The sequence below is a fragment of the Tamandua tetradactyla genome, chromosome 2 (genome assembly GCF_023851605.1).
Source record: "Tamandua tetradactyla isolate mTamTet1 chromosome 2, mTamTet1.pri, whole genome shotgun sequence".
NCBI lineage: Eukaryota > Metazoa > Chordata > Mammalia > Pilosa > Myrmecophagidae > Tamandua > Tamandua tetradactyla.
In genome coordinates this window covers 188,931,148-188,944,106 of record NC_135328.1, presented here as the reverse complement: position 1 = coordinate 188,944,106, position 12,959 = coordinate 188,931,148, and the positions used below count along the sequence as shown (strand labels likewise).

Sequence of the window (12,959 nt, the reverse complement as noted above, 5' to 3'; positions counted from 1 at the left end):
TGTGACTGTATGATTGTGAAAACCTTGTGTCTGATGATTTTATCTACTTTATCAACAGACGAGTAAAACATATGGAATAAAAGTAAATAATAGGAGGAACAAATTTTAAAATAAATTTAGATTGAAATGCTAGTGACCAATGAAAGGGAGGGGTAAGGGGTATGATATGTATGAATTTTTCCTGTTGTCTTTTTATTTCTTTTTCTGAATTGATGCAAATGTTCTAAGAAATGATCATGATGATGAATATGCAACTATGTGATGATATTGTGAATTACTGATTATATATGTAGAACGGAGTAATCAAAAGTTAAGAATGTTTGCATGTTTGTTATATTTTTAGAAAAAAATTTTAAAATTAATTTTAAAAAGTTTTAAAAAAGAAAAGAAAAAACCTTGCTGAAGGAAGGAAGCGCTTCAAACATTTTTGAGAGCAGATTTTCTATGAAGTTTAAAGCAATCCATCAGTTTTGGAGTGCCACTGTGTGCCATGCACCATTCCAGGTGCTGCAGACACAACAGTGAACTATACTAAGTCCCTGCCCACATGGAACTTGCTATCTTGTTTACTGCTGAATGTCAGCTGAGCGGGTGGCAGCATGAGGTTGGCTGCTGGAGTGGGGGTGAGGCTTGGCATGAAGGTAGGGATGGGGTGGGGGGTGGGGGCTGCTTGGAGTCAGGGCCTGCCCTGAAGCATTTAAAGAGAACCCTCCTGGGATCAGGGCTTTCTCACATCTTGGAGAGGACCAGTCCCCACCCCTACCCCCCAATCTTGGGCTGCAGCGGACCCTTGCCTGGAGGGAGCTCTGCGTGGTGATGTGAGCATCAAGATCTGGGTGTGCAAGTCCTCCTGGGGTCATAAATGCAAAAGTGGGTCTGCCTGGGTGCTGAGGCCTGCTGGGGAAGGGAGGGGCAAGCCCATCTCCAGCTTCACTGCTCAGGAAGCTCAATCTGCAAAGTCTAAATTTAGACAGAGGAAAGAAAGAAGGAAGGAAGGAAGGAACCCCCTTGGCTTCCTATGGAGAGGAGGGAAGGGAAGGGGAGGGTGGGGCAGGAAAAGGCCTGGCCTGGCTTCTCCCCTTACCCGGGCTGCCTTGGATGGGAGTTTGAGCAGGGAGAGAGGATGGAGACTCTTCTAGCTGCAACCGCTCTGTGACACCTCCTGCCTGTACTTAGCAGGAGGCTGGACCAATTGGGCGGTTCTGGTCCCCATCCCCATTCAAGACAGTGGTGTCAGATGCTGCTTGCTGGGGCACCTGATGGCAGAGTCGAAAGTTACAGGGCTGTAAGTTAGGAGTCCTGCGCTGCCGAGCTGGGATGGGAGATGCCAAGTGGGTGAGGACAGAGAGATGGAGACACAGGGAGAACAGCAGACACGGACTGCAAAGGCTCCAGATGAGGAAGTTTTATTGCTGACATGCAGGAAGAGTCCTCATGTAGTACAAAAATATGTCTTTATACAAACTTTTTTGTGACTTTTTCCATTTTGTTTTGTTTCTTTACAATAGGACTTCTCTCAGCGTGTGACACCCAATGAGGGCAGACCCAGCCTCCTCTTTGCTTTGCCAGAAAAGTGATCAGACACATGGGTGAACCCTGGAAGGGGTGGTCTGTGTGACAGGGCTCTGTAGACCTGGAGGATATTGCTTTGAAAAGGAGGAGAGAGATCACGTGAGGAACGCAGGCCCTGGAGGGGTCTGGGCAGGCTGCTGGCATGAAGGGGCCTTGAGGTGAGGCACCCTGGCCAAATCTCAGAGCCTCACAGGAGGAGAGTCACAGGGGCTGGGAGCCCTGGGCTGGACTGCCTTTCTACTCCCTTAGACGACTTCTTTTTGAAATAAATATAGAAAAGAGGGCATCCCCTGTCCCCACAGCATGATGCCCTCGCTCTCAGTGGCTGGGAGACTGACAAAGAGGCAGAGCTCAGGGGGTGTAAGTGCTGGGTTCGGGGCTGGGGGGCTCCCGCAGACCCACTGAGGCAGAGGCATGGGCCGCCCAAGTGCTAGGATGGGGGCATGGGGAGGAAGGGGCACGGGCAGCCCTGCTACTGCTGGCAAGAGGTGGCCCCATTTTTTCCAGATGGGGAAACTGAGGCACAAGGAGGTTTGGGAACTTGCCTAAGGTCACTCACAGTGAGACAGCTTTGGAGGGGGCAGCTCACACTCTGGGAACACAGTTGCTGAGGCCTTGGGCACCTCCCCTGGGGAGCAAGGGCAGGCAGGAAGGGCCTGTGCCTAGCGCTGCCTGGAGGGGGTTCAGCCTCTCTGAGGGGATCCTGCCAGTTGGGCAACGGCAATGGGGGGTAGGCCTCTGGGGAAGGGTCTCTGCATGGCACTGGGCAGGGCCAAGTCCAGTAAAGGGAAGGGGAGGGCATTCTGGTGAGAACAGCGTTTTCTGGCAAGACAGGCATCCACTTCAAAAGACGGCTCAGAAAGGGTAGCGGGGCTGCTCTCAAGCCAGGCGGGGCAGGCCCCCCAATCCCTACAACTCTCCCCATGAGCCCCCACCGCCAGGGAGGCCTCCTGGCCAAGGACTGCTGGGACACCCTCCACTTCCCTATGAGACTAGGGCAGGAGATGTGCTGCCCCCACCATGCTCTGATCACAAGAGTGGGGAGGGGGCAGCAAGAAAGGGTGCGAACAGAGCCCACCCCCCAGGCTCACCGGCCAGGCCCAACTAGCAGGGACCCCCTTTCGTATGTCAACGTGACCTGGTACCACAGGACGGGTGGAGGAAACCAGGGTTAATGCGCATGTACAGCACCTCAGAGAAGCTACTGAGATGGGAAAAGAACCAAGTCTAGAAGGTGGAGAGCCTGGCGGACGAGGGGAGCCCCTCTCTGGGCTGTGGTCGGACATCCTGTCCGGCCGGGTTGGGGTCTGGGAGTGGCCAGGGGCTGGGCCACCTAAAGAGGGGAGACAAGTCGGTTTCAGTAAAAAAATAAATATATTTGAATTAAGTTTAAGATGAGGTGAAGGTTTTCCAGAGCTGGAGGGAATGAGGGGCCTGGGGTCAGAGTGGGGAGGAGAGGGAGGGAGGGAACGAAAAGAGACCACGGAGGGGCCGGGGAGCAGTGAGGAAGGGGCGCTCATTTTGGGAGCCAGCAGTGAGCTGCACTTCCAGCTTATTTGGACTGTGGGGAGCAGCTGCCTGCGGGTCAGGGGGCCAGGCCAGCTGGGGCAGGCCCCCGGGGGCGGTGCGTGGGCTCCCTCCTCCTCCCTCTCACTCGGTCCAGAGACAGCATGGTTAAAGAGACAGAGGTAGATTAAAACATCATGATTAAAAGCAGATTAGTTATCTAGGCTTCTCAGATTAAAAAAACCAAACAATCAAGCAATCATTCCGAAAGGTAGCCATGTGGTACCTCTGCTGACCCCGTGTGTGACCTGGGCTGTCCCCGTCCCTGCCCCACCCCTGCGTGGGGGAGAGTTCAGCACTATGGGGCCTGGCCCCAAGGGCCCCCACAGCCGGGCCTCTGGCTGGGGGCCGGGAGGAGGCGGCGGACGGTGCAGGTGCCTCGGCGGAGGCGGCTCTGTGCTATTTCCGCAGGTAGCGCTGGGCCAGGATGGCGGCATCGAAGGGGTTCATGGGCTGCGCGTCATGGCCCAGCCGTCGCACGGGGGGCACGCTGCCAAACTGCCGCTTGGGCACCCAGCTCCGGGCCTCGTGTACGGAGCTCTTCTCCTCAGCCAGCAGCAGCTGCTGCCGCATGTAGTTCTCAAACTCGTACTGGGAGCACTCCTCTGTCACCTTCGCCTGCGGGGCACGGAGGAAGGGAGCAAGACAGAAAGACACAGAGTGACAGACAGACAGGATGACAGAGAGACGCAGAGGCAGGGAGAGAGACAGAGACCAACACAGAGAAACAGAGAGAGAGAGAGTGGCAGAGATGGAAAGCGGGGGAAGGACAGGGGAGTGAGTGTCAGGTGGCCTGGTGCCCCAGGCCTGCCTTCACAGGGTGCCCGCACCCTTGGATCTGATCTAGGGCAGGTGGCTGAGTGTGTGGGCCCCTGAGACCCTCCAGCCAACCAAGCCTGGGCCTTCCTGGCAGCCCCTTGGGGCTGGTGCAACAGGCTCCAGCAGAAGCAGGGACCTGCCATCTGATCCTGCCTTCCTAACTCGCTGACCTTGGGAAAGGTCACGTTACCTCTTAGGGCTCAGCTTCCCTACCTGTGGAATGGGGCAGCAACCTCCCCTCAGATAGTCACGAGACCACTGAAGGGGCCAATGTGTGTCAAGTGTTTAGAGTGGGGCCATGCTACATGCCACAATATGGATGAACCGTGAAGACATGTTGAGTGAAATAAACCAGAAAAAGAAAGATACTGCATAAAATAACTAGAATATGCAAATTCATAGAGACAGAAAGTAGGTTATAGGTTACCAGGGACTGGGGGGTGGTTTGGGGACTTCCTGCTTAGTGGCTACATAGCTTCTGCTTGGGCACGGGGAAAGTTTTGGTGATGGATGTGGGGATGGTAGTAGACATTGCGAATTTAATTCATGTTGCTGAAGGTGCTTAAAACGGGAAATGTTATGGGTATATAGGCTACCACAAAACAAAAACAAAAACAGAAAAAAAAACCAAAAACAAAACCCAGAGTGGGGCCTGGGGCTGGGCTCCTCGGCATCTGGACGAACATTTATCTCAGCCACCCAAGTGGGGCCCCAAACCGGGCCCTGGGAGCGACCCAGGCAGACGGTAACACTGAAGGGGAAGGCTCCTGTGCTCACCTTCCGAGGGGGAAGCAGAGCTTTGGAAGCAGACTTGGGTTCAAGGCTAGTGCCACCTCTTCTAAGCTATATGGCTTTGGGCAAATGACTTTCTCTCTCTGAACCTCAGCTTCCTCTTTTGTATAATAAGGCTGGAGCACACGCGACCCGGGCCTGTAGTGAGGGCGGAATGACATGGGCTGGGAGCAGGTACTCAGTGCTTGTTAGTGATGATTATTTTTAGCAGTTGAACAGCCCCAGGAGCGGGCAGAGGCAGGGGCATGAGGACTGGCAGCTCTTAAAGGCAGGGGGCCCTGCTGCAGTCCCAGTTGACCTGCCCATTGTCTGCTGTGGAGCTCCAGGGTGGACTAGGAGGGAACTCTGGAAGCAACCTGGGCCCAGCATCCTTCCTGGGGCCCGGGTAAGCCTTGACCTCCAGGGGGCATCCTAGTATCACCCACCAGCTGCTGCCTAGCACCCGTGTCTCCTGCTTCAGCCCTGGGCCCAGCACTTTCTCCAGGGCAGGGAACGGGAGGAGAGAAAATGGAGAAAATGAATCATCTGAAAACTGAAAAGCAGGAAGGGTGAGAGAAACACTGTGAGTCAGATGGGCAGAGAGATGACCTTTTAAAAAGCCAGCACATGGCAGAGCCAGGAATGCAGGAGAGAAAACTAAGGTCCAAACTGGGCCTCTCCAGGAGCTAGCTTCTACCTCACTTGCTCCACAACCCTCACACTTACGTTCCCTTCCCTACCCCAAGGGCGGGAGAAGAAGGCCAAGGAGGCCCTAGAGCCTGCTGGGGAGCTGCTGCCTGCCCCAGCTGCCTGCCTTCCCTGGGGGCTGAGCCCTTAGGACTTAGATGATGGCTCATATGCCCTTTCCAACTCACCTCCTGGGAGCTGTCCGCATTGCTCATTTGGTCATCGATGTCAGGAACCACTTGCAAAGGCCCGCTCAGAGATGACAGGGACTGCCTGCAGGGATAGCATCCGGGTCAGCTGGCTGCAGGCAGCCCTAGGCCCTGCCCTCCAGTCCTGGTGAGCAGGAGCCCAGAAGGACCAGGTCCTCACAGCTCCGAGACGTGGCTGGGGCCACAGAGACCCGGGGTTCAGGTACCACCTCAGCTTCTTCCAGGCTTGAGCAACTGTTTCTCTGAGCCTCAGATTGCTCATCTGCCAAGGGGGACAGTTTCTACCTTGCAGGCTGTGGTGAGAACTCTGTGAGATAATGCCCATTCCATACTGGGCATGGACCTGGTACAGGAGATAACTGAACCCTGAGTTCTCCCTGCACCCAGCCATTCTGGAACTCACACTGCCTGGCAGAGCCTAAGGATGGGCAGAGCATCTCAGAACCCTGCCCCATGCCCCGCATCGGTGCCTGCCCACTTACCAAGATGCGATGATGGCACTGAGCGCCTCTAGGACGTCGGCAGCAGCGAGGCGCTGCTGGGGGTCTAGAACCAACAGTTTCCGGATGAGACACACGGTGTTTTCTGAAACCCGCCCGTCCCTGACACAGGGAGAGAGAGGGCTCAGAGGGGTGCGCGGGTGCTGGGTCTCTAACCCAGGGCGCCAAGCCTTGTGCTGTGGCTTTGGTTCCTGGAACCCCGAGGGCTGGGGACACCCCACGCTCCCAGCGAGGAGGGACTCACTCGGGGATGGTGTACTCGGCGGCCTTGATCTTGCGGAAGAGCTCCTGCGGGACGCTGTCGTAGAAGGGGAACTGGCCGTACAGCATGGTGAAGAGCACCACGCCCAGGGCCCACATGTCGCTCGGCTTGCCCCGGTACGGCCGGCCTGGGGGCAGACAGACACGACATACTCAGCTTCCGCCTGCCTGCAGGGACCAGCCTACAGCCAGGAAAGAGAGGGCCCTGGGAAGCTCCCTGCCTTGGTCCGCAGCTCCTCAGCTTACCAGTTATGTGCCTTGACTCCCACCCACGGGGCCCCTCCATCTTGCCACCCTCACTTCTGGTCTCCCCCGTGCCCCATTTCCCAGAGCCAGCCACACACATCATCTCAGTCCTCTGAGCTTTAGCATATGCTCTTTCCTTTCCTGCTCATTGAACTGATACCGGTTCATGCTCCTGGACCCCGGCTCAGCAGGTGCCTTTCCTGCACCCTGAGGAGAAATGGTCTCTCCTGCCGTGTTTCATGAGCCTCCTCTGCACAGCACCTGCCCTGCTCCACCATATTTTCTGCCCCCAGATTGTGAGTATGTCTAAGGTTGGGCCTGGGTCTCTGGTCCCTGCACCCAGCAGAGCAGCTCACAGAGCAGGAGGTGAAGAAAGTTTGTGGAACAAACAGATAACTGGCTCTGGACAAGTCTGCCCCACCTGCCCCCAACCTCGACTCCACCGCCAGTCTGTGTCCTTTGTAGCACTTCTCTCTATCCGTACGCATCCCTTTCTGGTCTATTTGTCGCTCCCATTAGAAGATAAGTTCTCTTACACAGGCGCCTTATCTGCCTTTGCTCCCTGCTGAGTCCCAGGGCTGCACATGGACTCAAATATTTGCTTAATGAGTAAATGTCCAGTAAATTAACCTCTTTGTGTTTCTATAAAACAGAAGGGAACTAACATTTAACCGAGACTCCTCTTTGTGATAGCACTGGAAAAAACCCTTTCCTTTCATTAAATCTGTGAATTACATATTATCTCTGTTTTCCCACACAGAGAAAACTGAGGCCCAGGGATCTTATTTGCCCCAGGCCACACACAGCTGGTCAGTGCTAAAACTGAGATTTCCCATTTTGGGGAGAATTCATCACTTATCTATAAGTAATAAAGCACCTACCAACCTAGCACACGCCAGATGCTGCCTGGGTTATTCTCCCATATGCAAAATATGATGGCTTGAGTCTTTCAAAAGCCCCTGCCCCAGCACCCCCTCCCTCTGTGATGGTGCCATCTTTGGCACACCAGCAGGCACCCTGGGACCCTCAAGTCCTCTGAACTCAACTCTTTATGTGTATGGAAGAGATGCTCTCAGGTACCTTAGTGTCACCTTCCTGGGTACCAGGCAGCACCGAGGCAACCAGAGCCTTCCTCTGGGTGCCCTGAAGGTCTCTCCAGGCCCACTGTAGGTGGGTAAGTGCACATGGAGGGCCCACTGTAGGCTTTAGCCTTTGCTTTTACACAATGCCATGCTGCCTTCTAAGCTGAGGCTCATATTTCATTGTCAGTGGGGATGGCAATGAAGTTGCCTTTCAAAGGGCTGGGATAAGGTCTACTCCCACCCAGGAGCTGTGCAGACACGAGCCTCTCCAAAGCTTTCGTTGCATGTCCTAGGTTGCAAGACTCCTAGCCCTTTCCAAATCCTCAAAGGCCAAAGAGCAGATCAGGGGACCTTGCGTGGCTGACCCCACAGTTACCTTGAAGGCAGTCCTTTCCTCCTGGATCCTGTTTCATCAAGTGGGGTCACTTTGATATATGAGTCACCTACACACAATCATTATGTATGCCACTATTCTTAGCTCTGTATTGCTCCAAAAAGGTACTGCTCTCCAGCAGAAACTAGAAGTGGTTTGAGATGCCTGAAATGTAATCTCAGGTCTCAGGATGGATCCAGAAGGTCTTCTGCCTTGACCCAGAGCAAGGATGACTACCCATCCCCCTTCTTAGACAAGCTCTCTGGAGAGCTCTAACTAGACAGGTAACCTTCCCCTGAGCTTCGGCTTTTGAGGGAATAAAGAACCTCAAACTCTCCTTACAGCAATGATAGTGCCAGCTAATGTTTACTGAGTCAGACACTTAGTCAAAGGCTTTATTTAATCCCTCAAGGATCTGATGAAGTAGGTAATGCTGTCATTCCTATTTTATAAATGAGGAAAATAGGTCGAGAGAATAACTTTCCCAAGGTGACAATTCTTAACCAGACTATAAACTCTGTGAGGGCAAGACTGTGTCTGTTTTTTCACAGCACCATGCCTGATACCCTGGGCCATGCTGGGCTCACAGGGAATCAAAAGATGTGGGATCTAAACCCAGGCAGCAGGAGTGCAGAACACACACGGCCTCATGCTTAGTCATACCACTTTACCCTCTTAATGCAGGAGCCAGGACTGTTGTCAGCTTTTAACCCATAAGGTGACTGAGACTCAGAGAAGGGGGTTGAAGGCCAAGACCACACAGCTGGTTAAAATTAGAACCTGGGTCTCTGGCCTACCAGTCTGGGACACTTTCTCTTTTTCATCCTCCATGACTGGCATGAATCTGGAAGATCCAGGCAAACGGCAGCAGCAGGGAGAGCCAACTGCACAAGGCTGCCCTAGCCTGGCACTGCTAAGAAGCAGTTCTGACCAGAACCAGCCCTTTCTTTACAGAGAGTCATAGGTCTGGGCAAGGGATGAGCTGGGCCATTCTCTTGGCTCTCTGTATGGAGATGCTTTAGGACTATCTTGGAAGATGTCCAGGAGGTTCTGTGCTATGTGTGTGTGTTGGAGGGGAGAGGATACCCAGGGAGCTGGGGTATAACCCTGGCACCCTGATCCCTCTAGGAGGAGATGGAGTGACTCCAAACCACTCAGCCTGGGGAGTGGCACCACTGCTTCCTCCATACATGGTGGGTCCTGGGAGAGGCCTGGCTCTTCAGCAGAAGCCTCAGCTGGGAGAAGCCTATCAGGGGGTTGCAAATGACTGTGGAAGTTATAGCAGCTGCTCCCCAGGAAGATGTGTGATGACCTGAGAAATGGCTGGTTCTGTCAGTGCAAAGTGTGTTGGACACAAAAGACCCCAAGATATCCCTGAAGCTTCCATGCAGGAGGGATAGGAACCCTCTGTTCCCCAAGGGATCAGCAATGGAAGGACTCCAATTTGGCAAAGGATATGGGGGAAAGTGAAAGAAATGAGTCTATAGTGAAGCAGTCATGAGCATGGATTTTGGCAAGACGTCTGAGCCTTAGTTTTCTGGTTCACAATTTGCCACAACTCTGGAAAAGACATTTAATCCCTCTCTCAGCCTCAGTTTTCTCATTTATAAAAAAGGGACCAAGAATATTTACCTCCCAGTTAGCTATGGGTTTTATTTTTTTATTTTTTATTGACAAAACAAAACAACATACAAACACAAACATTCTTAACATATGAACATTCCATACTTGGTGTGCAATCAATGGCCCATTATATTATCACATAGTTGTGTATTGATCACCATGATCATTTTTTAGAATATTTGCATCACTCCAGAAAAAGAAATAAAAAGGAAAAACTCATACATATCACACCCCTTACCCCTCCTTCTCACTGACCACTAGTATTTCCATCTACCAATATATTTTAACCTTTGTCCCCCCTATTTTTTTTTCCTATACCCCTTACCACTCCCTTTCATTGATCACTAGTATTTCAATCTACTCAATTTATTTTAACATAGCGACGGGTTTTAAATAGAAAACACGTCATGTGCTCCACACAGGACGTGGTACCTAGAAATGTTCAGTAGGTAGTAACCCTCTAATTTGTTATTTCATTATTAATTCATTATTTCCTCTCACCCCTGACTAGGAAGTCAGCCCCAGGAAGACAAGGCAGTTTGTCTGCTTTGTTCACTACTGTATCCAAACTGCCTAGAACAGAACCGTGAACATGGTAGGTCTTGAGAAAATAAGAGTCAAGTGAAAGAAGGAATGAACGAGGAAATGGGATAATGCCTATGAACTGCAAGTCTCATCAGGGTGCTCTCCAGTAAGACCTGTTCAGTGGCTTCTGATGCCCCTGAAATAAAGGGTGACATGGCTCACCAGGGCCCAGAAGGCTTTGTGGGCTCTGGCCCCAGCCTACCACTTCTCCAGCCTCCCCTGGAACCAGGCTCCCTTTCCGAGCAGCAGCTGCAGGGGCCTTCTAGGGGCTCGTCCAGTGGGCTGTGCTGCCTCCCCCCAAATACACACACCGAGTGAATTCCTATTTATCCTTAAGAGCTCAGCTCAGATATCCCTTCCTTGGGACATCTTCAAGCACCAGTTAAATGCTCTCATGGAAATCACCTTCCTTTCTTCCAAGCACTAATTTCAGAGAGTAATTAAACATGCCAATTACTGACCTCCTCCTCCACTAGACCATATGTGGAGGGATACCACTGGTTTTGGCCACCACTGAAGCCCTAGAACCTGGCCCAAGGCCTTCCCACAGACAGGATTTGGTGAATGAATGAGCTATCCCAGAGCCAGGCTGGGCTGCGCCAAAGCCCCCGGGACCCCCCGACATACCGCTCAGCACGTCGGGACTGATGTAGGCAGGGCTGCCCCTCTGGTCCTTCAGCAGGTCCCCCTCGCTCACAAGGTGCTTCCCAAGGCAGAAGTTGGTGATGGTTATCCGGTGCGTCCTGGAAGGAGAGGGCAAGGGAGAGAGGGGACAAACCTCAGTGTGTGTACCCATGGGTGCCAGACCCAAGGGGGGGGGGGTGCCCTGATCGGGCCTGCCCACAGTCCCTGAACAAAAAGAGCATGACTTCTCTTCAGAGGGAGAATCAGCTGCCTCCACACCCTCCTCCAGGGAGCAGAGCCCCCCACATCCTTTCTTGCTCCCCTAGCCTGTCTTCCTGAAGGCTGCTTGGAGAAGGCTGGCGGGTGCTGTCCACCCTGGCTGCACTCAGCCTCTCTTGGTTGCCACCCACCGAGCTGTCTCAGCAGGAATGAGCCCCTCCCGACCAGGTGAACGCTTCTGAGATGCTCCCCTGACCCAGCCGCCTACCAGAGGTTCAAGGCATACTGCTTAAGGCTTAGAAAAACCTTCAGTTTTCCAAAAAACTCCCAGGAGATTTAGTTCTATCTCCTCTTTTACACTGGAGAAAAAGCAGTCTAGCAGAGCTGAGTGACTTTTAAAAGCTCCCACACAATGCTACAAAGTGCCCAGAGGGCTGGCCTGAGCCTCTGCTGCACAGCTGAGCATTTCACCTCACTGGTTCACTCGTTCCCCACAACTACAGAGGAGGAAACAGAGATGCTAAGTCAGTTTCCCTGGGAAGCGGTGTGTGTATATGTGGGGGGCTGCAACTCCAACTCTAGACCCGCCCACGGAGGTCCCACGGAGAGGCAGAGCTGGGCCTCTCTGGGGAATTCTGGTTCTGCTGGGGGCAGATGTCGCATCCCCTGGTGAAGTGTGGAAGCTGCTTCTTCACCACGTCCTCTAGATGGAGACCCAAACCCTATTCTTTCAGGGGCCCCAGGATCTTTCCAGCCCCTCTGAGGCCCATGGGAAAAGAGGGGAGGGAAGGCAGCACAGTCGTCACAGCCTCAGAGCAGTGGCGCATGCAGACTCAGCCACCCTCTGCTCTTCCAGCTCAGCCTGGGAGGCCCTGGCATCGGAAGGATGCCCTGGCAACTTTGCCGGACCTTTCCAGGATAGGATTACCTCTGTCAGCATGCGGAACCAGTCAGTGGAACAAGAGGCCCTGCTCTGGTGTGTAAACAGAACCCTCGATGTTTTCCCTCCTGGCGGGCAGGGCTGCTCCCACTTGCGCAGCGCCAGGCCGTGCGGGGCAGAGAGCCTCACCGCTGGGGGCTGCCCACCAGGACCAGGGCTGGCCGGCTGGGCCTGGCAGCTGTGGGGGCCACACGCATGGCGGCCCCACAGCCTGACTTCTCCCTACCGCACAGGCACGGCGTCCACCCACGAGGCAAGGACACTTGGCTCAGCAGGGAGAGGCTTGTGTGTCATATACGTTCCCTCATGCTTTCTGTTCAGGGAAGAAAGTCTGTGAGGGAGAAAAGTGAGAAGCGGCCTCCCTACTTTGCCTGGCCTACCCAGTCTGTCCACCAACTGAGGACTAGCCGAGTGTGGCACCGGGAGGGGGAGCCAGAAGGTGACGTCTGGGGGAAGGTCACCCCAGGAGGAAGACACAGCCTGGTGGAGGCCACCAGAGGGGAGGAGAGTGTTGCACGCATCAAGGAACGGAGAGGGGCTGTTCTGAGCACTTCATGTGCCTTAACTCGTTTACTCTATCACGTCATCCTCATACTATAGATTGGGAAACTGAGGCACAGAGAAGTCAAAGTCACACAACTGAGCTGAGCAGCGGTCTGTGTTCTTAACCCCCAGCCCAGCCGTCCTGGTGAGGAACTCTGGCGGCCCCGGGCTGGAGCACGGGCAAGGGAACAACACAGGGTGGGGCCTGGATCCGCCTCGGCCACTCGTCCGCTTGGGCAAATGACCTCTTTAACCTCCATCTCCTCCTCCAGGAATGGTGAGGATACACGGTGAGGGTTCCTGGGTGAATAAACTGCTTGAGCAGAACCTCAACTTGTA

At 53.7% G+C, this 12,959-nt stretch overlaps 1 protein-coding gene across 7 annotated transcripts in view; it reads right to left on the bottom strand.

The window, feature by feature from the left end:
• Positions 1 to 1,390: 1,390 nt before the first annotated feature.
• Positions 1,391 to 12,959, bottom strand: part of STK40 (serine/threonine kinase 40) — a 48,243-nt gene continuing 36,674 nt past the window's right edge. For all 7 annotated transcript variants that reach the window (XM_077150278.1, XM_077150275.1, XM_077150271.1 and 4 more), the window contains exons 7-11: positions 10,922 to 11,037; positions 6,369 to 6,513; positions 6,107 to 6,226; positions 5,604 to 5,688; positions 1,391 to 3,756 (exon numbers count right to left, since the gene is read on the bottom strand). In XM_077150278.1, coding sequence (XP_077006393.1) covers positions 3,538 to 3,756; positions 5,604 to 5,688; positions 6,107 to 6,226; positions 6,369 to 6,513; positions 10,922 to 11,037 — 685 coding nt within the window. In that variant the 3' untranslated portion in view covers positions 1,391 to 3,537. The remainder of the gene's footprint in view (positions 3,757 to 5,603; positions 5,689 to 6,106; positions 6,227 to 6,368; positions 6,514 to 10,921; positions 11,038 to 12,959) is intronic.